The 25,236-nt window shown below is 34.3% G+C and overlaps 2 protein-coding genes across 3 annotated transcripts in view; both read right to left on the reverse strand.

Moving 5' to 3' along the window:
* psmd9 (proteasome 26S subunit, non-ATPase 9) overlaps positions 1 to 4,228 on the reverse strand; it is an 8,076-nt gene extending 3,848 nt beyond the window's left edge. Inside the window, exons 1-2 of one of the 2 annotated variants that reach the window (XM_016469716.1) lie at positions 3,983 to 4,228; positions 1,664 to 1,763 (exon numbers count right to left, since the gene is read on the reverse strand). In XM_016469716.1, the coding sequence (XP_016325202.1) occupies positions 1,664 to 1,763; positions 3,983 to 4,108 (226 nt within the window). In that variant the 5' untranslated portion in view covers positions 4,109 to 4,228. Of the gene's footprint in view, positions 1 to 1,663; positions 1,767 to 3,982 lie in introns of both variants that reach the window. The other variant, XM_016469715.1, reaches the window with a different exon arrangement.
* Positions 4,229 to 9,546: 5,318 nt separating this feature from the next.
* Positions 9,547 to 25,236, reverse strand: part of LOC107675402 (low density lipoprotein receptor-related protein 4) — a 103,709-nt gene continuing 88,019 nt past the window's right edge. The window contains exons 23-38 of the mRNA XM_016469712.1: positions 24,185 to 24,325; positions 24,011 to 24,097; positions 23,733 to 23,904; positions 22,097 to 22,259; positions 20,108 to 20,333; positions 18,726 to 19,029; positions 18,044 to 18,262; positions 17,387 to 17,521; positions 14,617 to 14,725; positions 14,220 to 14,364; positions 13,624 to 13,737; positions 12,191 to 12,293; positions 12,032 to 12,096; positions 11,860 to 11,947; positions 11,627 to 11,768; positions 9,547 to 10,204 (exon numbers count right to left, since the gene is read on the reverse strand). Coding sequence (XP_016325198.1) covers positions 9,866 to 10,204; positions 11,627 to 11,768; positions 11,860 to 11,947; positions 12,032 to 12,096; positions 12,191 to 12,293; positions 13,624 to 13,737; positions 14,220 to 14,364; positions 14,617 to 14,725; positions 17,387 to 17,521; positions 18,044 to 18,262; positions 18,726 to 19,029; positions 20,108 to 20,333; positions 22,097 to 22,259; positions 23,733 to 23,904; positions 24,011 to 24,097; positions 24,185 to 24,325 — 2,552 coding nt within the window. The 3' untranslated portion in view covers positions 9,547 to 9,865. The remainder of the gene's footprint in view (positions 10,205 to 11,626; positions 11,769 to 11,859; positions 11,948 to 12,031; positions 12,097 to 12,190; positions 12,294 to 13,623; positions 13,738 to 14,219; positions 14,365 to 14,616; positions 14,726 to 17,386; positions 17,522 to 18,043; positions 18,263 to 18,725; positions 19,030 to 20,107; positions 20,334 to 22,096; positions 22,260 to 23,732; positions 23,905 to 24,010; positions 24,098 to 24,184; positions 24,326 to 25,236) is intronic.

Consider the following 25,236-nt stretch of genomic DNA (forward strand, 5'->3'; position numbering starts at 1 on the left):
GATTCTTCCTAGAGCGGGCCGCCCGGCCAAACTGAGCAATCGGGGGAGAAGGGCCTTAGTCAGGGAGGTGACCAAGAACCCGATGGTTACTCTGACAGAGCTCCAGCATTTCTCTGTGGAGAGAGGAGAACCTTCCAGAAGAACAACCATCTCTGCAGCACTCCACCAATCAGGCCTGTATGGTAGAGTGGCCAGACGGAAGCCACTCCTCAGTGAAAGGCACATGACAGCCCGCCTGGAGTTTGCCAAAAGGCACCTGAAGGACTCTCAGACCATGAGAAACAAAATTCTCTGGTCTGATGAAGCAAAGATTGAACTCTTTGGCCTGAATGGCAAGCGTCATGTCTGGAGGAAACCAGGCACCGCTCATCACCTGGCCAATACTATCCCTTCAGTGAAGCATGGTGGTGGCAGCATCATGCTGTGGGCATGTTTTTCACCGGCAGGAACTGGGAGACTAGTCAGGACCGAGGGAAAGATGAATGCAGCAATGTACAGAGACATCCTTGATGAAAACCTGCTTCAGAGTGCTCTGGACCTCAGACTGGGGCGAAGGTACATCTTCCAACAGGACAACGACCCCAAGCACAAAGCAGCCAAGATAACAAAGGAGTGGCTATGGGACAACTCTGTGAATATCCTTGAGTGGCCCAAGCCAGAGCCCAGACTTGAACCCGATTGAACATCTCTGGAGAGATCTGAAAATGGCTGTGCACCAACACAGAGGTCCTGCAAAGAAGAATGGGAGAAACTGCCCAAAAATAAGTGTGCCAAGCTTGTAGCATCATACTCAAAAAGACTTGAGGCTGTAATTGGTGCCAAAGGTGCTTCAACAAAGTATTGAGCAAAGGCTGTGAATACTTATGTACATGAGATTTTTTTTTCTTCTTCTTTTTTTAAATAGATTTGCAAAGATTTCAAACAAACTTCTTTCACGTTGTCATTATGGGGTATTGTTTGTAGAATTTTGGGAAAATAATGAATTTAATCCATTTTGGAATAAGGCTGTAACATAACAAAATGTGGAAAAATGAAGCGCTGTGAATACTTTCCAGATGCACTGTATTTTAAATTCTAATAATATTTCGCAATATTACTGATTTTACTGTATTTTTGATCAAATAATTGCAGCCTTGTTGAGCAGAAAATACTTTTTTCAAAAATGTTTAAAAAATCTTAATTATAACAAACTTTTGATCAGTACTGTATATATATAGAAAGAGAGAGACCGTTATTTATGAAATATTGTAATCAGATTTTGTCATTTTGAGCGTTTTTTTTTCTGTACAATGACACCAATATTTGACATCACTTCCACTGTACGTGTGTTGAGTGAACGTAATTTTGGGTATGTCAAATTCAGGTGGAAATCCAAAACATGCACCAAAGGTTAATAAATGATTTACCATGAATGACACCAATTCCTTACTGAAATGAAGCAAACATTTATTCCCTTAAAAAGAATCACTGTATCACTAGCATGGCATAGTGGTGGTAAAACTATGGTACTGTAATATATACTATGCTACTGAATGATTAACATATTTATATACCTTTATACATGTCAATGCCATTATCATGATACTTTTTGTGTTCACTACTATGAAAAGGCATACGAAAATTCATCACAATCATTTAACACACAGGTGAAAAATGTACTCACAAGATATATTGTGCCTTGCTGTTCGGACCTTGTACAAATCCACATCTGCACGAGGAAAGCCTTCCACATCAACCAGAGGAGCGTCCATGCCTACACCTGCCTGCTGTGCAAACACACACACACACACCATAAGAAGAAATGTCTTTAGAAGACATTAAAGAAAACATTTTACAAAGATATATCAGATGTGTTAGTATAACAACAACTTATTTCTTTTTGATTGAAGGACTGGGTCCCCTGCTGCATAATATTAAGCCATAACATATCAGCATGTAACATGGCTATCAACTGGCTATAATAAACTCTTACAAATCTATGGCCAAAACCCAGCCATCCAACTGAGAGGGCAGACCAACTACAGTCTAATCGAACGTCTGACTGTATAGAGTCAGATTTTATTTGATTTGTTTTATCTTTCCTAATAGATTTCTGAACAATCTTCCAATAAAGTGAGTTTTAAATAAATTTTGCAGTGTGAGATGTCCAGAGTGGGCTTATATGGTATACGGGTCAATGAAATGACGCAATTTAGTCTTATCTATTATTCAAAATTGATTGGTGGGAACAGGAGCTGATATAGAGAGGACTTTTATTTAATGTAAAAAGTATTTGAAAATTGAACAAAAAGATAAAAGTACGAGACTGTGTGGAATACATAATCCCATAAATCACTGGGGAAAATAATAAAATATATAGTCAAAATACACTCAAACTGCAACGCTACGACATTTGAAACTTTGTGCACACATACATGTATTTATGTTTTCATTTGGGAAACATTTTGTAAAAGTATTACTTCACTTTATGCATGTTAATTAGCTTTTGTGCATGTGAATTACTTTTATCCTATAGAGAATGGGAATGTCATCACAGCGGCAATGCATTCTGGGAATTTAGGTCACGGGAGCTACAGCAGAGACTGGATAATATAGCGAATGTAGACGTTTGATGATTTAACGTTTATATTATTCTACTTAAGATCGCGTTGGAGTGGTTAAGGCTCACTTTACATCGTTTGCTATAGCCCTTTGCACGGCCGGTGTGAAAAACATGCTTTTTTCAGCGTTAGAAAGCTGAAAGAGCAGAGGTATTTCCAGCAGACATTGATAAGGGCTATGCCATAGCCCTTAATTATCAATGTCTGCATGAAATATCTCTGCTTTTGATGAACGCTATGTTGATACAGTAAGCGTTAATCATTCCAACGTGATCTTAAGTTGAATCATATAAACATAAAATAATATAAAATGTCTACATTCACTACGGAACTCGGATGAAAGTTAAACTCAAACTCTGTATGGTAAACAACTCAAGATGTGGCTTAATAATTGATCTCTGTAGATTTATTATATACAGTGCATTAAACTGTAAGCCCTCACACTTCAAATAGAAGAAAATTATAAATGGAAACGTTATCTTGCGGCAGCTCGTTGATACCCAGCCACTTGTTTGTATGGATTAAGTTTCATTCATTAATTTGATCGCTTGCATCGTTGTTTGTTCGGCATCTCTAATAGTAAGGAATCTTCAGCTTGGTTCATTCAAGTCAAGGTATGTATTTGCATAGCATCCACAATACACATCGTTTCAAAGCAGCTTCCACTAAGTTCTGTTACCTCTATAATGACTTAATTCTTTACAATGAGCAGTTTTACTGGGCAATATGACGATATATAACAATGATAAATGATCCACTGTTTGAGATCTAGCTATGTATTCTCCCCTTTAAAAAATAGCCATGGTTCTGCTGCTCTGACCAGTGTTTTAGCAGTAAGCATATATCAGTACCACTGTAGTGAAGGAGACTGAATAATTAATATTTGCAGCCTCTCAGACAAACCACAGAGCGATTTGTTTTATTTAAAGAGATTTACATATTAGTCCGTTTTATTCTAAGAGTATGTAAGATGGTTTTCAAAAAAAATATTAATAGTTAACTTTCGGCTTTTTCTGTGGTGATTTGCGTGTGTTTACACTGTGTGCTCCTGAGCGTGACCTAAAACATGGCGGAATCCAACACGGCGTGACGTAGATTCCCATTCTCCGTATATCCTTACATGTTGATCATTTTGACACTAATCTGACTCCATACAAATCAGTTGGTTGGAGATGCCGTATTTCACTGTTGTAGTGAACCATTTAATAAAATCAAACTGTGTGGCACGTTAAATGTCATTTATATATATATATATATATATATTATATGCTGCATCTAGCCGTTTATAGCGCGTTCTGTGAGAACGACCTAACGTTAATTAGTGTCTCTATGGGCTTAATGACAAAACATATTGAAATTCATAAATATTGGCTTGAACTTACGGTTTGGAGCATGTCGTGGTATGCTTTAATTTGCTCTTCAATGTCACCCTTTCTTTTTATTAGCAGTCGAACATCCTCTTCAGTAACACGTGGCTCACCAGCGTTGTTTTCTTCTGTCATTTTCATGGCAAGTGCTGCCAAAAAGCAACGGAACGGCTATTTTATTTCAGTAAGTCTTCCAAATGGTCACTCCAAGTGATTCAACAGAAGCATTACGGATCATATTTCTTCAGTGGATTCACTGCCGGGTTGTGAACGAGTTAAATTACTGCCATCTATGTGCTGGAGTGTGAATCTGACGTGCAAACAGTGTCACAACTCAATTTCAGGGTAAGTTGCTATTATTGAATGCTTGAAAATATCATAACAATACAACAACAATAACAATCCAGGGTCTTTCAGTCTTTGAGTCCAGAGGAAGTGCGGTTTCATTCAGCAAAGCTATTGTTCTTGTTGTTTTTAAGTTTGTAGAGAACTCAATTCAAAATACATTTTTATTTCGAGTTTGAATCTTAAAAAAATAAGTTTGCATTTTTACATTTATGAATTATAAGGTTCTGCATTCGGAGCAGTTTCGAGATAATGAGTTTCAAAGTTTGTGCATGCCATATTGTGATATGGTCTCTTTCATACACCAGTCCCAAAATATACACAACTTAACAAAAAAAAAAAACGTTAGAATGTAAATAAGTATAATTTATTTTTAAATGCAACATTGAATTATTGAACACTTACACATTTTTGAACAATTACATTTGATGTATTTTCTTATTAGCAACTAGTAAAACTACACATTCTTAACAATTACAGTTTTAAGCAGTGTAGCCTATTAGTAGCTAGTTAGTGTGCTACACTCTAAGAAATGTCTAAAAATATGGCACAATATACTGTAACATGAAGACATTTTTCATATTGATTTTTCACAGGTTTTAACCTGCATTTTAAATTACGCATTGTATTTTGTGTTTTCAGGGTTACAACTTAACAGATAATATATCCTGGCAGAATATTACTTTTCCATTGTTGTACATATTTTTTCTTACAGTGTACTTAACTGATCAGCAATCGCAGGTACAAGCTACTAACAGTGTATCATAAATGAACAATTATTATTGATAAAAATGCAACTAGCAACTTAATTCACATGATGTGTATATTGCTAGGCATCTTTGGTTTCCTCTTTTTGTGTAATTTAGATGGAAAATGCGTGCTTTTTTATTGTGTGAGTCACTTGTCAAAAGTTGCTAAAAGTTGCCAAATACATTTTAAAAATAGATCAATTTGTTGCTAGGTGCTTTTTGAAGAAAAAGTTGCTAGGGTAGCCTGAGAAGTTGCTAAATATAGCAACAAAATTGCTAAGTTGGCAAAAAAAAAAAAAAAACACTAGATAAATCTTAAAGGAAAATTTTCATTTTTGTGTGAACTATCTCTTCAAAGCCAAAATTTAAGGCATTTAGTATGGAAGACCAAAACTGCAAAAATAATAAATAAATAAATAAATAAATGATGAAATGTCAACAATAAATAAACTAAATAAATAATCCAAATTCGTAATTTTTTTTAAATTAAACTTTTCAAACAATTTAGAAATGAATGTATTAATTTACAAATGTACTAATGTATTAGGCTATTCATTGAATTAGTAATAACTATAGTTTATTTATGGACCTGGAATTCCATAGGGACTCTTTTTGTAATCCATTTATTTACAAGAATTGTTCCAACAAAGCGATTCACTAGAATGAATCGGACTTTCGAAAGCTACTTATGAGAGAGAGAACAAATGAACCGACTCATTATAATGAATTGGACTTTTGGTGCGTTTAGGATGAACCGATTCACTAGAATGAATCAAACCTTCCAAAGATACAAATGAAAGAGGACTGTTTAGAACGGACCGATTTAACAGAATGAATCAAACGTTCCAAAGATAAATATGAGATGACGACTGTTTAGAACGAATTGATAATGTATCATATTTTCCAAAAATAAACATGAGAGAAAGAGGACCGTTTAGAACGAACCGATTCAATTGAATCAATCAGACTTACCACCGCTATCAACGACAGTGAGATTGTCATCTCCATTCCTTCACAGCAATACTTGAACTTTAATCATATCCATTTCATCCCTGTGTTATTGATTAACATGAACAAAAGCTTACAGCTACTAGATTTTGTTAGCGAACTGTAGCTAATAAAAAATGACTTTATAATCTTTATCCATTGTTTAATGAATATCACTGCATTAAATACCCGACTGACGACTGTTCTTATCAGCTAATAAGTATTTTATTAAAATTGAAAGAGAAATCGTTTTGACAGAGTTGTACAAGTTTTGCTTTAAACATATTAATGACAGCTTGAAGAAACTGGCACCATACGATTAGGTAAATTCAGTAAAATTAAAGCACTAATATTACTCCATTGAGGTGTGCTTATATTTGAGATACAGCAAATGTATACAGTCGCTACCATAATGGGCAACATTGTAACACTCTCATATCTTGTATTAAATTGAATTTTATGAAGTAGTTTTTCCACAATGTTACTTCTAACACACATACACCTCCTCAAATTTGGCTGGCAGATTTATAGAAATCTGTGAATCGTGATGCAAAATGTAATAAATGTTTAACAAAAATGCAAACACATATTCCCCCCGGTTTCACAGACAAGGCTTAAGCCTAGACCCAGGCTAAAATGTAAGTCTGAGCTTTTTCAACTGAAAGAAACTTGCACTGACTGATCTTAAAATATATCAGTGCCTTTGTTTTGTCTCAAGATGCACACCAGTAATGTTTTTTTCTAAGGCACTTTTATAAAAAATTCCTTACATGTAACTAATTGAACTATGGCCTAATCCTGGCTTAGTCTAAACCCTGTCTGTGAAACCAGGCCGATATGTATGTAGTACCTTTAAAAGAAAGCACCCCAAAAAAGTACCATATTTGTATTCAAAAGCAAATGCAGTTTTATATTAAAGATAGAAAAAAGCAAATTAAATCACTGTCACACACAGCTTGTTAGTATCGCAAAGGAGAACTACATATACAGCATCTTCATATTTACATACAAGTTACAACCAATGACAATTATAAATATATCTTCGTTAACTTACAGCAGTTACATGTGACCGGAACAAAAAAAAAAAAAAGACAGAGCACTCTGTTAAATAACTGGCACCAACCCTACAGACAAATGAAGTGGTTATATAATTTAAAATGAATAAAATTAATGCATGTTTGCTCAGACTCTGTATACATTGTGAAAATCTGACATCTTTTCTGAAAAACAAGGAGGGGAGGAAGAGGAACTAAACCACGATCATCTCCGCTTGCCTCGTCAGCCAACAATCTGAGCTGCCAAGACCAATAAACTACTGTGTGGCCTGAATGCGCCATGTGTTTAGCAGCAAAAACCTAGTCCTGAACCCTGGAGAACTTCCTCCAAGGTGGTTTTGAGAACTCAAACACATATGGGTTCATAACAATCCTCAAATAAACCGCATAGAAAATAAACCTGTACAAAACAAATCCGAAAGCATCATAAGCATTTCCAAATATAGAGGTGAATCTCACAAAACACACGTCCAAGTCAAGCTCGACCCAAAATAAAAAGAAACTGTTTTGCATTAAAGGTCTATTTTAGAATATTTTGCACTTTTGCAAAGTGAGATTATTTTCATGAACATTAAATACTTTTTCCACGTTGTTCTCAAGCTCATTCTTCTAAATAATAAATATCATATTCGATTCTAATGAATACAGTATTTTATTACCGTATTACAGCGAGTAAAATTATTTAAATCAGCATAAAGGCAATACAAATACTTTACAATTCAAATATATTACAGTAATGAGAAACTATTATTATTATTTGCATTATGGTAATAAGAAAAAATGGGCTTACTCCTACGAATCTCAACAAAACAGTGTCTTATTTCTTTTCATTTTGGGGTAAACATGACCTGGACATGATCCTGAGACGTTCACTCAGTCAGTCGCATTCACTTACACATTAGCATAGCCTTTTCATTTCATAAACGGCTAAATCATGTGCAAGTGCAAGGTGCTTTACAGACTCTAGTTGACTGTTGTTTGTTTTGGTTGCTATATTAACTCTGACCATATTTTAACATCAAAAAAGAAAAGCCAGAACCATGTACCATATTTATATACATATATATGACACTACCGGTCAAAATTTGGAATAATTACGACTATTTAATGTTTTTGAAAGAAGTCTCTTATGCTCACCAAGTCTGCATTTACTACTACTACTATTTACTATTGGTGCTCAAATATTAATAGTGATTCTTATTATTATTATTAATGTTGAAAACAGTTGTGCTACTTCATTTTTTTTTGTGGAAAACACTTTTTGTTGTTGTTCAAGATTCGTTGATGAATAGAAATGTCAAAAGAACAGCATTTATTTGAAAATATTTTTTTGTAACAAATGTCTTTACTGTCACTTTTGATCAACTGAATGCAGAATAAATGCATTTCTTTTTTTTCTTTTACCTCAAACATTTGAATGGCAGAAAATATTAAGCAGAAAATGTTTTCATCACTGATAATAATCAGAAATGTTTCTTGAGCAGCAAATCAGCATATTAGAATAATTTCTGAAGGATCATGTGACACTGAAGACTGGAAGCTTTGATCACAGGAATAAATTACATTTTACAATATATTACAATAGAAAGTAGTTCTTTAAAACTATAATAATATTTCACAATATGACTATTTTTACTGTATTTTTTTATCAAATAATTGCAGCCTTGGTGAGCACAAAAGACTTCAGAAACATTAAAAAAATCTTAATTATTCTAAACATTTGACACCCGGTGTACATATATATTTAAAAACTGGCTTCATCTTTGACAAAATAACTGTAATACTCTTTAAAATGGACTGTAATTTATTAGAAATGTTCAGTGTAACTGAAAAAGCAGATTCATGAGTGTGTGAATTCTGTCCTTTGGCACCATCACAAACGTGTGTGTGAACGAGTCTTTCAACAGTCCTGATGCTTTTAAAACTACTTCAAAAGACGAAAACGTTAAAAACCCAATCCAAAGTACAGAAAGTTCATAAATACATATCATCGTGGCAAGATGAGGGCTGGATGCTGACACACCTCGCGAGAGCGTTCACTAAACCGACAGTCCGTGATAACATGAGCTCGCATTCGAAACAAAAAGCCGTTTACTTCAAAGAGTTTCTCTCGTATACAAAAAAGGCTAAAAATATCTGTCAGTGTTTCTTTTTCCTTCTCACAAGGGCTCTGACTCCAGCGAGCTTCGTGCTTCTCCAGAGTTTGCAAAAAGGGTGTTGTGTAGTCCGAAAGGAGAGGAGAGGCGATCCAGATGAACGGAGCGAGATGATGGAGGGTTTGTGTGCACGAATGTCGCCGTGCCGGTTTTATATGTGCATTATTGACGTTTAGAGTAATGCAAAGGAAACTTTCAAGTACGAGGTCTGTCTCAAGTCTATTTACAGTTAATTTGGCTGTTGGTGTATGCATGCATTAGCTTTCCTCTGTGTCAGTTGCTTAAGATGGAGGGTTTGTGTGCATGAATGTCGCCATACCGTCTTTATATGTGTATTATTGACATTTAGAGTAATGCAAAGGAAACTTTCAAGTATGAGGTCTGTGTCAAATCTATTTACAGTTAATTTGGCTGTTGGTGTATGTATGCATTAGCTTTCCTCTGTGTCAGTTGCTTAAGTATATATATATATATATATATATATATATATATATATGGTCCATATGACTGAACCTACCTGTCTGACTTCTAATAACAGTGTGTATTCAAGCCTTTTTCTGGTCAGAAGTTTCTGCCCCCATTTTGACCGTGTTTGTTAGTAGAGTTTCACACTTCGCTCTCAGTAGAGGCTTTACGGTTGGGGACCCAGCCGGTGTCGGGATGCGCGCTGTGATGCTGAGCCGTCACGGCGTGGGCGGTGCTAAGACTCGAGCACTCTGATTGGTCGCCCTGCAGCAGCTGTTCGGTCTCTCCGTCGTTCAGAGAGGCGGAGCTCGCCTGTAGCGAGACGGTCTCTGTACGCATGCAGGCGTGAAGCCCGGCTCCTCGACACACCTTCAACTGTCTCAAGTCTTCCCAGTAAAGATCCTCTCCTGAGAGCAGACACACGCCTTCCACGATGCGGATCTTCTCTTTAGTGTAGCCTCCATCACAAACGCCCTGGACCTACAGACAGCATTTGGAGTGAGTTTAAATAATTACTGTGGTTTACTTGTGTGAAAAAGTGCACTTTAGCACACTTTTAAAAAGTGTGCTCATTCTGATGGCACCCATTCACTGCAGAGCATCCATTGCTGAGACACTGATGCAATGCTACATTTCTCCAAATCTGATGAAGAAACTCATCTACATCTTGGATTACTTCTATTGTCTTTAAAACATTTTAAAGTCTATTGCTGGATGTACGTACAAGCATTTATCGTAAATATACTCTAAAGAAGTTGCAATTTAGTACATTGAAAATAGATTAACTGTAAATGTAATATCGAACAACTTGACAGTTAAAATTGTAATCAAGTTCACATGCACATTCTATACAATTAAGCACACTTTTTTTTTTTTTTACAAGTATATGTTATTAGTATAGTAATTTATATACTGTATATATAACAGTACAATACAGTACAATACGATGGCGCCGACGGTGATGGCTGCCTCCGTGGCGTGCTCCGCAGTTGTTTTTATGTTTTTGTTAGTTTGTCCTGTCTTTAGTTATATCCCTGCAATCAGTTTCGGAAGTACACACCACCCGATATTTCACCGGTTTTCGATTATTTTTTATTATCTGTGTTTTTTGTTCTGTCACTGTCATTCTGTTACACTGTGGAAGCTTCTGTCACGAAAACAAATTCCTCGTATGTGTAAACATACCTGGCAATAAAGCTCATTCTGATTCTGATTCTGATATACAGTATATAGTAAATATTCTATATATTCTAACAGTTACTGTGATGTAAGGAATTAGAATTACAATCATCAAGTAAACAATAAACGGCAGTCACAACCCATTTTACTTACAGTATATAATGTAATGTATTTACTGTTTGTGGGGACTTCATGTAGATTTTTAAACAAAGCATTTCTTTTCATGGTGTAAGAGTAAAAAAACATGAACACTGCAATCACTGCATTTCACAATTCATGCTACCTCAGGCACAATACACTAAGAAACTAGCCTATAACAATGTATACCTTAAATTGTAATAACTATAAATGTTATTTTTTTTGCACTCTCTTGCACAAATCTGATCACATGCAAGAAGAAAAAGATGCCGGATTTGAGATCAAGCGGTTGGTCACAATCACACGGCTGCCTTTAAATATGGGAAGCAATATTTTCCCAATTTGTTGAACTACCTTGTTTGCCATTCTGATGAAAATAAAAGAGGGGATGTCAAAAGATGAAAGGAGAAAGGGAGTTGTAAGGATGATTGAGCTGTCATGAAGAAAAAAAGATGAGTGTGGACTGAGACTCTGTAAAGTACTGCTCACGAAAAATAGAAAACCAGTTATGCCATCAACAGCACATTACATTCATCTAAATGATTCTTTTGTGAAATCTTCAAAGGCAAGATTGATAAACAATACCTCTTTTTTATATCGCAGCTGGTTGTTTATTGCAGGTTTCTGTGCGGTCTCTATTTTAACCTCCTGCGTTGAAGTTCTGTATGAAGGGTTGCTGTAAGTCAAGTTGGCCACTCCTGGATCTGCAAACTTGAATTTTTTGTGCCTGGAAAGCAAAAAATAACGACAACTCCTAGTATTCATCTTATTTTGAGCAGCTGAGAAATGGAATTAATTCATGCTTCATTAAACCTTACCTGTAAATAATGAATGCAGCGATGAGTATCAGGATGGCCAGTATTGACAGAGCTCCACCAATCACGTAGCTGATATGAGGGCTCTCATCTTCATAAAGATGAATGTAAATGGTCAATCCATGCTTGATTTACTCTCATACAACTATTTAAAATCAGAGTTGTAAATATTTACCCCGAGGTGCAGACACCACATTGTTCTGGATGCAGTCCTCTAGATTGAGACTTGCGTCTGTACAGCTGTGAGGAGAACATGATTGGATTTTCCAGACAATAGTTCACTTGATTCATAAAGAAAACCTTATTTTAGACTGGGTAGCTGCAGTTGACTTACTTGACCCCTGACAGGCCCTGATGAGGTTTCTCTGTGGGGTGTTTTTTGGGGGCTTGAGTACCTTTGGAGTCCTTCTCAGGTGCCGTGGGAATGTAACCAGAGACTAGTCCAGAAACAGAATCGGAATACTAATAACTGACCCCATTTATGCTAATTTATTGATCATTGATAATAAAGAAATGCAAACATACATAGGTATTGTCTTTTGCAATGAATATACACGACAAAACTATACTTAAAAAAAAAAAAAAAAAAACTGTATCCTGGAGTTCTAAAATGACTACGTTCCAAAACTACTAAAATAAATAAATAAAAAAATAATAAACAGAAATAGAAAAAAACAAATAAATAAACATGGCAAAATTGCTAATAACGGACTTTATTAATGCTAATTTACTAGTAATTAATGATAAAGACATGCAAATGTACATACATATTCACTTGCAATGAATTTTTTTGAATGAGGATGTTTACATAGGCCAAAATTCTGATTAATACAGGCATATTCTTTTTCATATTTCTAGAAAACAGCATATTGGCTTAATTTGGTTATGATAATCAGTGTTGTACTCAATAAATAAAAGAAACTATTAATACTTGTGAATTCTTAATTGAAAAAAAAAAAAATCGGAAATAAAATTAAATATAAATATTACATGAAAAACTTAAACTTAAGGGAAAAAAAAAACTCCAGAAATGTTGCCTTGGCAACTAATTGAAATAAAATAATTGTACGTTGTAAAATCACTAAAACTGAAACATAAATAACAAAACTAATACAAATTACAAAAGCATACAACAGTTACTAATAAATGACAATTAATGCAAATTTTTAGTAATTAATAATAATTATAAAGACATGCAAATATACATGAATATTCACTTTTTAATAGATAATCTGAATGAAGGTGTTTACATAGATCAAAATCCTGATTGATACAGGCATATTCATATTCAGATTTCTAGAAAACAGCATACTGGCTCAACGGAGTTACGATTATCAGTGTTGTACTCGTTAAATAAAAATAAAACTATTAAAACTGTGAAATGTTAATTAAACCTGAAATCAAATAAAATATAAATGTTACATGAAAAACTTTAACTTAAGAAAATAATTTCAGAAATGTTGACTTGACAACTAACTGAAATAAAATAATTTTAAGTTGAAGTACTAAAATTACTAAACCAAAACAAAAACTAAATAAAAAATATATCAAATAAAGACTAATACAAATGACAAAAGCACATTAGAAAATTCCTGAAACTTAAAAATTATTATAACTTAATAATTGAAGTGAAGAAATAAAACCCCGAAATAATCGTGCATAAATAATACTAAAATAACATCTGGCAGATGTAAACAGTCGTATCATGAATATATTAATTTGTGTAACATCTCAGAGTTTAACAATAATTGTGCATGTTGAACTCACTTGTAGAGCAGGGTCTGCCGTCAGACTCATCTGGACACGCGCACACAAAACTGTTACTCCGCGCAAGACACAAGTGTGTGCATCCCCCATTATTCACACCGCAATGATTCGTTCCTAGAAAGACAGTAAGCAAATGTTACAGATACAACATTTCTTCATCACACATGTGCTCAATGTTCACGTATCAATAACAATCTTGAAAATATTTCCAAATAAAAAAACATATATTACACATCATAAAACTACACTTGTTTATATGCAACATTCTTAATATTTAATCACACATAAAACATACAACAGACCAGTGTTTTGAAAATTAGTGCATAATTAATCATCTAACGCACCAGTTGCATATTTAAGAAACATCTGATACAAAATACAAGATTTAATTCACTGTGATTAATCAACTGGAGAAGTATAGTGATATCTATTAGTTAAAATTTGACCCTTTATTCACCTGTAGTGTTTTGCTTTAATAATAATTACAAATCAAATGGTATATCACAAAATCCCTTCAAAGTGTGAGTTGCGCATTAGAGTACAAATAAAGTAGACTTGTTGTGCTCTTCAGTTCAGTCCCAACAAGTCAATCTTACCAGTCTGTCTTTGTGGCGACACCACTATGATGTCCATGAGGCCCTCTACATTAGCCAGCACGGTTTCCTTACTACGACCTGTATGCTTATCTACTCGCTGAATAGACTTGGTCTGCCAGTCCGTCCAGTAAATCCAACGGTCTTGCTGTGAGATTCGGGAAAAAGGAGTTAAAGGAGAGTATACCGGTTTCAACTGGGGACAAAGAAAGGGGGTTAAAAAAAAAGGGGGAGGAAAGGAAAAGGAGGGTCAGAAAATGGAAAGATGCAAAAGAAGAAAATAACATGCTAAGGTTATAAATGCAGAGACATAAGTGAAAGAGAAGACGGGTCGGAGGGTGATGAAGGTGCAGGTGAGTGACAGATTAAGTGAGGGTGAGGATCAGATATGGAAAGGTACCTGCGTGAGGGCAAACGGGTGTGATACAGGGCTGATGAGAATTTGACGCAGTTTGCCATTCAAGTCAGAACTTTCTATGCGGTCCAAGTGTGCATCCACCCAAAAGATCCTATACATGAAATCACGTGAAATTTCAGTGGTGTGTTCTTCAAAATGTTTGAAGGTACTTGCCATGATTATGGTACAAAATAGAGTCTGAAATGCTTAAAAGAAGCCATTTTTTGCAGCAAATGAGCAAAGTGAAAAATATGAGATGCCTCAAAAATATTTTGAAATTCAGCCTCAGGAGGTCAAATGAAATATTATATAAGCCGTTTTATTTGTCACTAATATTTGGGACATTTCTAAATACCATTTAACCTCTTAACTGTCAACCTTTTAAAGAAGACAATCAGCAGATTATTACTGAAGTGAAAGCATTTAAAAAAAAATTAGTGTAAAAAGTAGTTATAGAAGTTGGTTTCCTGCAAAGTAAATGTACATTCTTTTGTAAGAAAAAAAAATAAAAAAATTTGTAAAATATTTTGTAACCTAAAATTGCTATAAAGTTATGTTTCAAATTTGAAGTTGATATTACAAAAATTGAGGTACCTGTGAGATTTAATTGAGGCACTATGCCAATAAAATCTATAGATTTCTGTCACAATATTACTTCTACCACCAAATATGAAACCTTGAGACTCAAACCTTTCCAATGATATGCGTTTTGTCAAGATTAGAAAAAGTTTTGATTATGAAATATTGTAGTAAATTTTGTAATATGACACTGCCCACTAGGGGGAGGTGCCCAGTGAAAGGTTTTGAAGTACTGATTTCAAAACAGTTTTCACAGGATACATTTTGAGTTTTGAAGCTATCAAATGATATCTAATTTATGATGCTTACTAAATATTTTGTAACCTAAAATTGCTATAAAGTTATGTTTCAAATTTGAAGTTGATATTACAAAAATTGAGGTACCTGTGAGATTTAATTGAGGCACTATGCCAATAAAATCTATAGATTTCTGTCACAATATTACTTCTACCACCAAATATGAAACCTTGAGACTCAAACCTTTCCAATGATATGCGTTTTGTCAAGATTAGAAAAAGTTTTGATTATGAAATATTGTAGTAAATTTTGTAATATGACACTGCCCACTAGGGGGAGGTGCCCAGTGAAAGGTTTTGAAGTACTGATTTCAAAACAGTTTTCACAGGATACATTTTGAGTTTTGAAGCTATCAAATGATATCTAATTTATGATGCTTACTAAAATATGTAATAGAGAAAAAAGCCAATAAATAAAGAGTGCCAAGTGTGACAGTTAACAGGTTAAAACTCTGATTTGTGATGTAATGTCTGTTTAATTTTACTGTAAATTCCTTAAACAAAAGTAAATAATATAAAAACAATATATTTAAATATAATACATCTGTTTCCCCATTTATGCAGCCCTCCACCTCCCCAGCACCACATATCTATCTATCTATCCATCCATCCATGGTAAATAAGCAATGTAAAAACAATAGTTAAATGTAATAAATCTTTCTCTTTCCCATCTACGCAGCCCTCCTCCTCCCCAGCACCACCTGTCTGTCTGTCTGTCTGCCTATCTACAATTTTTAACTCAGTCGTCACTAGCTACTGTGGGACCACATGTTGTTTTCCCTAATTTCTCCCCAAAATGGGACACTAACTGTGCCTTATTCATGGAAAGTACTTCAACAGTCAAAGCCAGTTGTTGTTAGTGGTAAAGTGGCATTGAAAAAGTATAGCTAGGTGTACAACTGAAGAAAGAAAGGAAAAAGACAACAACATTTCAAATGAAAATTATTTTCAAAATCTGCAATAGTGTATGTTACATCTGAGGCCACATACACACTGCAACCTACCAATAAGTGTTTAAATGTGGTAGCGAATCCAAAAAAAATAAAATAAATCAAGCATTCAGTGTGCATCACCTCTGAAAACATCACCACTAACATGAATAACCATGAAGAAGCATGAATGCCAACCTGTTTGACCAAAGTAATATTAGTAACCAAAGGTGCATTTCTGAGTTAACCGCCATTGACAAAGGCACTGTTTTGTTGATGCTTGTAAAGCTGTTGCTTTCAAACAACTCACTCTTGTTGCCATGCCTGCTTATTTTAATGAAAGGGTGTTTCAGTGCTTAAAATATGGCCAACCTTGGGTTGTGTTCTTTTGGTCTTATTTTCTAAATATGGTCACATATTTGGGCTTATTTTGGTGCTGCAAGTCTCTTAATTTGGGCTTGTTTTGTTGAGCCATTTGGACAGCTGAATGTATGTTGTATCAACTGTAATAAGACTTTCCCGTTTTATAGATTTTGATCTTTGATTTTTATGTCACCGTCACTACTGTTACTACACTACAGTTATTTGTGGTTAGCATGACAACAAGAAAGATGACTGACATTGTTTGTACAACAGCGACTTGAATACGATATGTAAGCCACCTGTTATAACATACAGCTGTCAATCTTAAAAACTGAATGTTTGAACATATGTGGATTTAACATATGTGGAGTTAATTTGGTCATAGAATACAGTCGTCACTTCCATAAATGACCAAACTGTGTGTGTACAGAGTGAAATTATGCACTCGACAGTGACAGCCATCAGTCTGCAGTGTGTTTGTGGCCTATAGGTGCATCAGAATTTTGTTGATAAGGGTTGAAGGTCCATTTTGCACATGCATACCAGCTTCCAACAAAATCATTATCAAAACTCTCCACTCTTTTTTCATGAATTTTCCTCTTTTACCTGCGAGTGTCATAGTCCAGTGTCAAGCCATTTGGCCATCCCAGATCTGTGTTGATGAGGACTTTCCTGTCTGTGCCATCCAGGTATGCGCGCTCAATTTTTGCAATATGACCCCAATCGGTCCAGAACAAGAACCTTGCCAAATAATAAAATGATGAAATGCATTCATTAGTAATAATATAGAAACTGTCTCTCTCTAATTCATTCAAATAAATGCAATCTTACCACGCTGCTTTATTCTGACTTCACAATTCTAGATTCAACTACCCATAGACAAAAGAACTACTGAAAATTAACCATTACTTTTATCAGTCCAGTCAAATATTGCACTGCAAACATCAATGGCAGTTTCTTTAATCATAAAGAAATACTAGAATTGTAATAATCAGAAATAAAATCTAATAAAACCCAAAGATATATTTTTATATATTTTTAGCCCTCCTCCTCCCCAGCACCACCTGTCTATATAAAATAATAAAAAATACACAATAAATATAAATAACTTACAAATATACAAAACACAGAATATAAAAAATACAAACACTGGGTAAAACAGTCCATTTAGAATGAATTTAGTCCATTAGAATTTTCTCTTCTCAAAGAAATCCACAAAGCAACACAACTGGAATGAACTGATAATAAGTTTGCTGTTCTCACCCCTTGCTAGGAAACACAGCGATGGCTCTTGGTTCATCCAGACTGTTATTCACCAGAACTTTCCGAGATGTACCATCTAAGTGAGCCACTTCTATGGTGTTACGGCCGGTATCTGTCCAGTACATGTTATGTGCCACCCAGTCAACAGCAAGTCCATCGGTCGTCTTCAGACCCTGACTGATCACAGTTTCCATATTGCTGCCATCTAAATTCACCCGTCTGAAAATAATGAAATATAAAAAATAAATAAATAAATAAATAAATAAATAAAATATATATATATATAAGCGCTTAACGATACTTTATTTGTACTTAAATAGTAAATGACACAATTTTTTTTAAAACTTCTAAATATTTCCAGAAATTCCAAGGATAAATAACATGCCACTAATGCAATATAAAAACAATGCACAACAAAATATTTTCAAAGAGAAATAATTTAAAATGTACTTACAAAGTGTACTTAAGTGTGTTAACAAATATAGTCATGAAAACCTACTTTAGGTTCCCTTAAGTTGCCTTTAATTAATAGTATATAATACCTGCAAGTACAGTTTTTTTTTAATATTCTTTTAAGAGAGTAAGTGTACATTCAATGCAAGCACACTTTTTCAAAACTAATGATAAATTGTAATATTAGTATTTTAGTATTTTAATATTATTATTTTATTTGATGGCATACCTTATAACATCCAGAGACACATCCGTATAGTAGAGTTTCCTCTCCACACTGTCATAGTCCAAGGAAATCCCATTATGCAACTCAGGCACAGGCACGTACACGTCTGTGTGATCATTAGTGTCTAGAGAGATTCTTCGAACACTGACGCGATTTGAAAAGAGCAGGTATGTTTCAGGCAAATTGTCACATGATCTCCCATCACTTTTCAGCAGAATACCGGTGGGACACGCACAAGACGTCACATTATGCCGAGGCAGACACAGATGAGAGCAGCCACCGTTTCTCCTGCCACATTTATTGAAGCCTGCAGGGAGAGGAAAGATGATTATGCCAGAAAGTTCCATCATTTTTGTATTATTACATGCCAATCTCTGCGAAGACATTTAATGCACAAGATTATTCACCAATTACCTACTATTTAAGTACTTTAAGCACATTGTTGTAATTGTTTACTGGGGGGAAAAAAAACTGATGCAAAGGTACATGAAGTCTGAGTCGTTGATGGCTACTTGACATTTAGAAGACACTTTCTGTGATCAAAATGAGTATACTGTGCTGTTTTAGTACCATTTATATACTATTATCATATTTATTATGGAAGCTTGTTTCCGTCACAAGATTAAAAACAAACAAAAAAAAAGTTAATTGTGACTTTTTATCTCGCAATTCTGAGTTTATATCTGACAATTCAGACTTGAGATATAAACTTGCAATCGCAAGAATAAATGGCAGAACTATGAGATAAAAAGTAACAATTACCAATTACGTTTTATTTTTGTTCCATAAAAATAAAAAAATCAAACAAAATAGAAAAAAATAATAGAAATTATATAAATAATTGAGAGATAAAAAGTCAATTACTTTTTTTTATTGTTTTAATCCTATGGCAGAAACAAGATTCCATAATTTATAAACATTTTGCACTAGCTTTTATTTTTATACTTTTATACTTTTTTGTAGCTTAAGTTTTAGTAATATTTGTTGTGCTTTTGTCATTTTTATTAGTCTTTTTAAAAATTATTTCTATTTAGCTTTAATTTATATCAAGTTCAGTTCATTGTAGTACTTCATCTTAAAATTATTTTATTTAATTTAGTTGCCAAAGCAACATTTCTAAAGTTAATATGTCATTTTATTTCAGCTTTATTTCAAGAAACGAGTAATAATTTTTAATAAGTTTTAGTGAACAATAACAACACTGGTTACAAAACACAAATTTTGGTTCTAAAAATGCCAGAAAATATTGTTTTCCTAGAACTCAACAATCTATTGTTCATCTGAAACATGAAGGCTATTTGATCCATTATGCAGCATGTGAAATGTTTAGAGAATGAAAATATGAAATAAATAATAATAATAAAAACATGTCCTTTATAACCTACCCAAAGGTCTTGCCCGGTCAACAGCCTGGATGTCCATGAGGCCGGGTAAGCTGGAGCGGACGGTGATGGTGTTTGTTCCAGTGTCCTTGTCTGCTCTATGAATACTGCGGCTCTGCCAGTCCGTCCAGTACATGTGCGGCCCCAGCAGAGTGAGACCGTACGGGTGCTGGACAGGAGACACCAGGGTCCTCCGGTTTGAACCATTAAGATCAGATGCTTCTATGCGCTAATGGAAAACCAGATTATTTTACTGAATTCAACCAGCAAGCATTTATATAAGTATTATAATTCTTCTGTAGGCGACTTATACTAGGTGTCACAGTAAAGGCTGAATTACACTACATGACTTTTAACACTATAAAGCTACTGTATCATATTTGATACATTTCTATGAGCTCTGAATGATCAAAATAATCAAAACTTTGCTGAAAAACTGGTTGTACTCAATCTACTACATGCCTTCTGTCGTCTTATTGATAGTTTATATATAAGAGAAAAGTGTGTATTTTTGCTGTGAAATCTGATTTAAATCTGATAAACGTAAGAATTACTTTGATATTGTTCGTAATATTTCAAGATTTACAGCTTATATTTACTTGATTATACAGAAAAATCAGTGAATCTCAAATATGATCATCAGACATTTGTGACCCTGGAGCACAAAAGCAGTCTTAAGTCGCTGGGGGATATTTGTAGCAATAGCCAACAATACACTGTATGGGTCAAAATTATTGATTTTTCTTTTATGCCAAAAATCATTAGGATATTAAGTAAAGATCATGTTCCATGAAGATATTTTGTAAATTTCCTAACGTAAATATATCAAAGCTTAATTTTTGATTTGTAATATGCATTGCTAAGAACTTAATTTGGACAACTTTAAAGGCGATTTTCTCAATATTTAAATTTTTTTGCACCCTCAGATTCCAGATTTTCAAATAGTTGCATCTCAGCGAAATGTTGTCCTATCCTAACAAACAATACATCAATGGAAAGCTTATTTATTCAGCTTTCAGATGACGTATACATCTCAATTTCGAAAAATGGACCCTTATGACTGGCTTTGTGGTCCAGGGTCACATTGAGTAATGTTTATTTGTTTATCTCTCAATCAGCATTGTATTGCATTATATTGCATTTGCATTTAAATATCATCTTAATGAGACATATTGTTGGGAGATATAGAGTGACGACTGATATTTATATAATTTATATCATATATCATGTCTCTTTGTTGTTTATGCCTATTTTAATTCTGCCAATGCTTGTGTGCTGCTATACCGTTTTTCATTGTTTTTAAACAATGGCAATAAAGATCTATCCATCCATCCATCATCCATTTTATGCAAGTATCCTGATATGCTGTTATAAAGATCTCACTGATTTCATCACTTTTTGCCCATATAAATATCAGCATCTGCACCAAATTGCATATTTTTTTGCACAGTTTGAGCCTCTGAATAAAATTGAGGAGTTTTTTACTCCATATTCTCACTATATCATACTGTATGAGCGATTAAAGCCTTCTGGAAGAAATATGATATTTATAGATATAAGATATATACGCAATTTTTTTATATTTTGTCTAAAGGTTCAATAAACCGTACCAGTAAAAAAAAATATATATTATTTTGGAGTATTATTTCATATGTCAGGCTTTAAAGGGTTAAAGTCGGAACTTGCAGAATTTATAAATGGTTACAGAGGAACAAATGGGCATCATATACTAATTGACTGAGGATCACACACACACACTAGACTTTCAAGTCGTCCTGAACACAACAAAATTGTTGCCAGGAGACGCATGACAAATGAAAACAATATGTGTTCTAAAATGGGCTCAAATACACTATGCAATTTTCTGAGAAATTAGTCAACTCTGATTGACCAGTATCTGCAGACTGGCTCTGATTTTCTGCAACCAGCGTCGTTTTGCCCAAAAGTTGTGTAGTGCATTCCAGCCTTAAAACACTCTCAGGTCACACTAACCTCAGTATGTGCATCGGCCCATAGCAGCTGTGAACCAGCTTTGTCTATGGCCAGTCCATTAGGCCAGCCCAGATTGTTATTTATCAGAACCACGCGATCTGAACCATCCATATCAGAGCGCTCCAGCTTGGCATGCTCACCCCAGTCTGTCCAGTACATGTACCTACAGAAGATTTTTATATCATTAATCATCATACTCTACCTGTGCTCAGCTGCAAGAAGCCTCTTAAGTCATGAAAAGCCTTAGCTATAATTGTGTTTCTTGCAACTGGCTCCTAGACCTTATATGAAAATAAAAATTGCAGTCAGACTATTAGCTTGAATGACATGCATTTACAGTCTCTCCATCTTCTTACCCAAAAAAGGATAAAACTGTCCAATCAAATGCTTTAAAGAACAATACTATTAATAAAGTTATTAATACCACCTGCCTCTGAAGTCCTCACTCATTCAGTCCTACATTTGTGAAAAAGCAGTGCACTTATTTGTATTGAATGTGCACTTGTAGTGTACTTCAAATTTTAAAAGTATACTCCTCAAAAACTGTACTTGCTGATAATACAATATTAATGAAATAAAAGGCCATTTAAGTGACTTAAAGAGAAACACTTTCATGACTATGTTTATTAACACACTTAAGTACACTTTTAAATAGTGCACTTCATAATAATTTCAAATTAAAAGTTTTACTAGTACATTTTAAATCATGTTTAAATAATGTTGTCATGCTTTAAAGAAGTACACTTATTTTGATGTGTTGACTAACATACTAAAGCACATGTAAAGTACTTGATGATAATATTAACTGTAGTACAATAAAAACGCAAAAATGTGTAATAATTACAGATATATTTAAATACATGACATTCAAGTTTCAGAAGAAATTACATTAAAGTATATTTTAGTTTACCATACATGCTTGTCAGTACATTTCGCATATTTCAAAAATAATAGAAGTTATTATAAAGATGTACTTAAGTCCTACTTAAGTGGGTCAAAGCACACTCTAAAATTCAGCTAATTCAGCGATAATACATTTTAATTTAAATTACGACTGACATGTAATTAAGTGTCTGAAAACATTACATTCAGTTCACACTTAAGAATATTCTTTTAAAATATAATATCTGCACAATAAAAATGTGTAATAATTACAAATATATTTAAATACACGACATTCAAGTTTCAGTAGAAATGGCATTAAAGTATATTTTAGTTTACCATACATGCTTGTCAGTACATTTAACATATTTAAAAAATAATAGAAGTTATTATAAAGATGTACTTAAGTCCTACTTAAGTGGGTCAAAGCACACTCTAAAATTCAGCTAATTCAGCGATAATACATTTTAATTTAAATTACGACTGACATGTAATTAAGTGTCTGAAAACATTACATTCAGTTCACACTTAAGTATATTCTTTTAAAATATAATATTTGCACAATAAAATTATGCTTAAGTGTACTTTTTCACAAGGGTATTCAGTGAATGACACGTAATGTACTATATACGAAACTGGAAGCAAAATATGGTAAGGTTTGTCAAATCTTATGAAATAAAAACTAAAACCTAAAAGATGGCCTCAAAAAAAAACAAAGGGAACCAACATGAAAAGACAGAGTGAAATGGTTTACCCCATCTCATGGAACAGGGCAATGGCACGAGGGCTGTCCAGGTTCTGCCACACAAGCACTTTTCTCATGGAGCCATTGAGATTAGCCACCTCAATGCGGTTCGTCCCCGTGTCTGTCCAGTAGATTTTTCTGCCCACTGAATCCACTGCCAGACCATCTGTGGTCACTAGACCTGAAAGAGTGGAGGAAACACTTTAAAAGACTGAAAAAGTTGAGTGACTGGAGAAAAGGAACACAATTACTGTAAGTAGTTTTGAGGGTAATTGTAGACTCCTTACCAGTTGAAATAATGTCCTCATATTCTGTACCATTGACATTGGCTCTGCTGATTTTCTTTAATGTACTGTCTGACCAGTACACTTTACCTGCAGGAGGATGAAGATATTCATAATGATGTTCCCTAAATGAACATTCTAAGTGAAAGTGTCTATACATTGAGAATTTCCTCACACCTTCTACTGCATCCACTCCAATGGCAATGGTGTTCTTCATAGACACACTGACTGGCAGAACCACATCAGCGAAGTACGGGATGTCCAAAGAAATCATTCTGATGTCCGTCCGCCGGGCAAAGATCAGGAAGCTGTTCATTGCTGTAAGATGAGAGAGAATAATGAAGAATTTCTAAAGGAACATTTCACTCAAAAATCAGCATCCTTCATCAATAGCATCAATGTTTTCATCCAAAGTTGCAAATTAAGTTTCTGAAAATTTTTTTAATATCATCACTTCCTGGGAAAATGGCGCAAAGTATCAGTACAATAATAAAGCTGATGTAACCAAGGAAGCCTGTGATTTTTTTTCTACATAATAAATTACTTGCACCAGAGCGCACAGACAAAATGCATAAACAAACGCTGTCATGTTAGCTTGCATTTGGATGCCTAATGTTTGGGAACGCAATCGCATGAGAGAGGGTAGGATATTATACCAAATATTTTCAGTATTTCTGAATGACTAAAACAGCATTTGAGATGGTGTGCAATGAGATTGATCTGCTGGTTAGTCCCATGTATGTATGTGTACACACACACACACACACACACACACACACACACACGTGTATATATATCACATGTTTTTGTGCATTGTTGTGCATTTTCTTGTACATTCTGTAAATTTGTTTCCATTTACCTTTTTTTTTTTACCATTTCAATTCTATTTTAAGATTTAAGATTTCCATCCAGCATATTTTAAATGCAATATCCCAAAATTCACACAAAAATGCATGGATAGAAACACGGGTACTGACTTTCCCTTATGATGTTCCAAAACCATATTATATTCTTTATTCCGTGAAACACCAAAGGTGTCTTTATGTAGAGAGCTGCTTTCTTCCACACAACAAAAGCGGAAGGTGACGTATATTTACAAGCTCCAAAAAGGACAACGAACTTGTCCAGTCATTTTCACTCAGTGGACAGCTATCCATTCAAGAAAAGTCAGAGCGTAAAAGGCTTTCCTAGAAGCATTATAGACAGAGACTGCAACCTGATCACTCAAA

The sequence above is a fragment of the Sinocyclocheilus anshuiensis genome, unplaced genomic scaffold (genome assembly GCF_001515605.1).
Source record: "Sinocyclocheilus anshuiensis isolate Anshui unplaced genomic scaffold, SAMN03320099.WGS_v1.1 scaffold1081, whole genome shotgun sequence".
NCBI classification, from domain to species: domain Eukaryota; kingdom Metazoa; phylum Chordata; class Actinopteri; order Cypriniformes; family Cyprinidae; genus Sinocyclocheilus; species Sinocyclocheilus anshuiensis.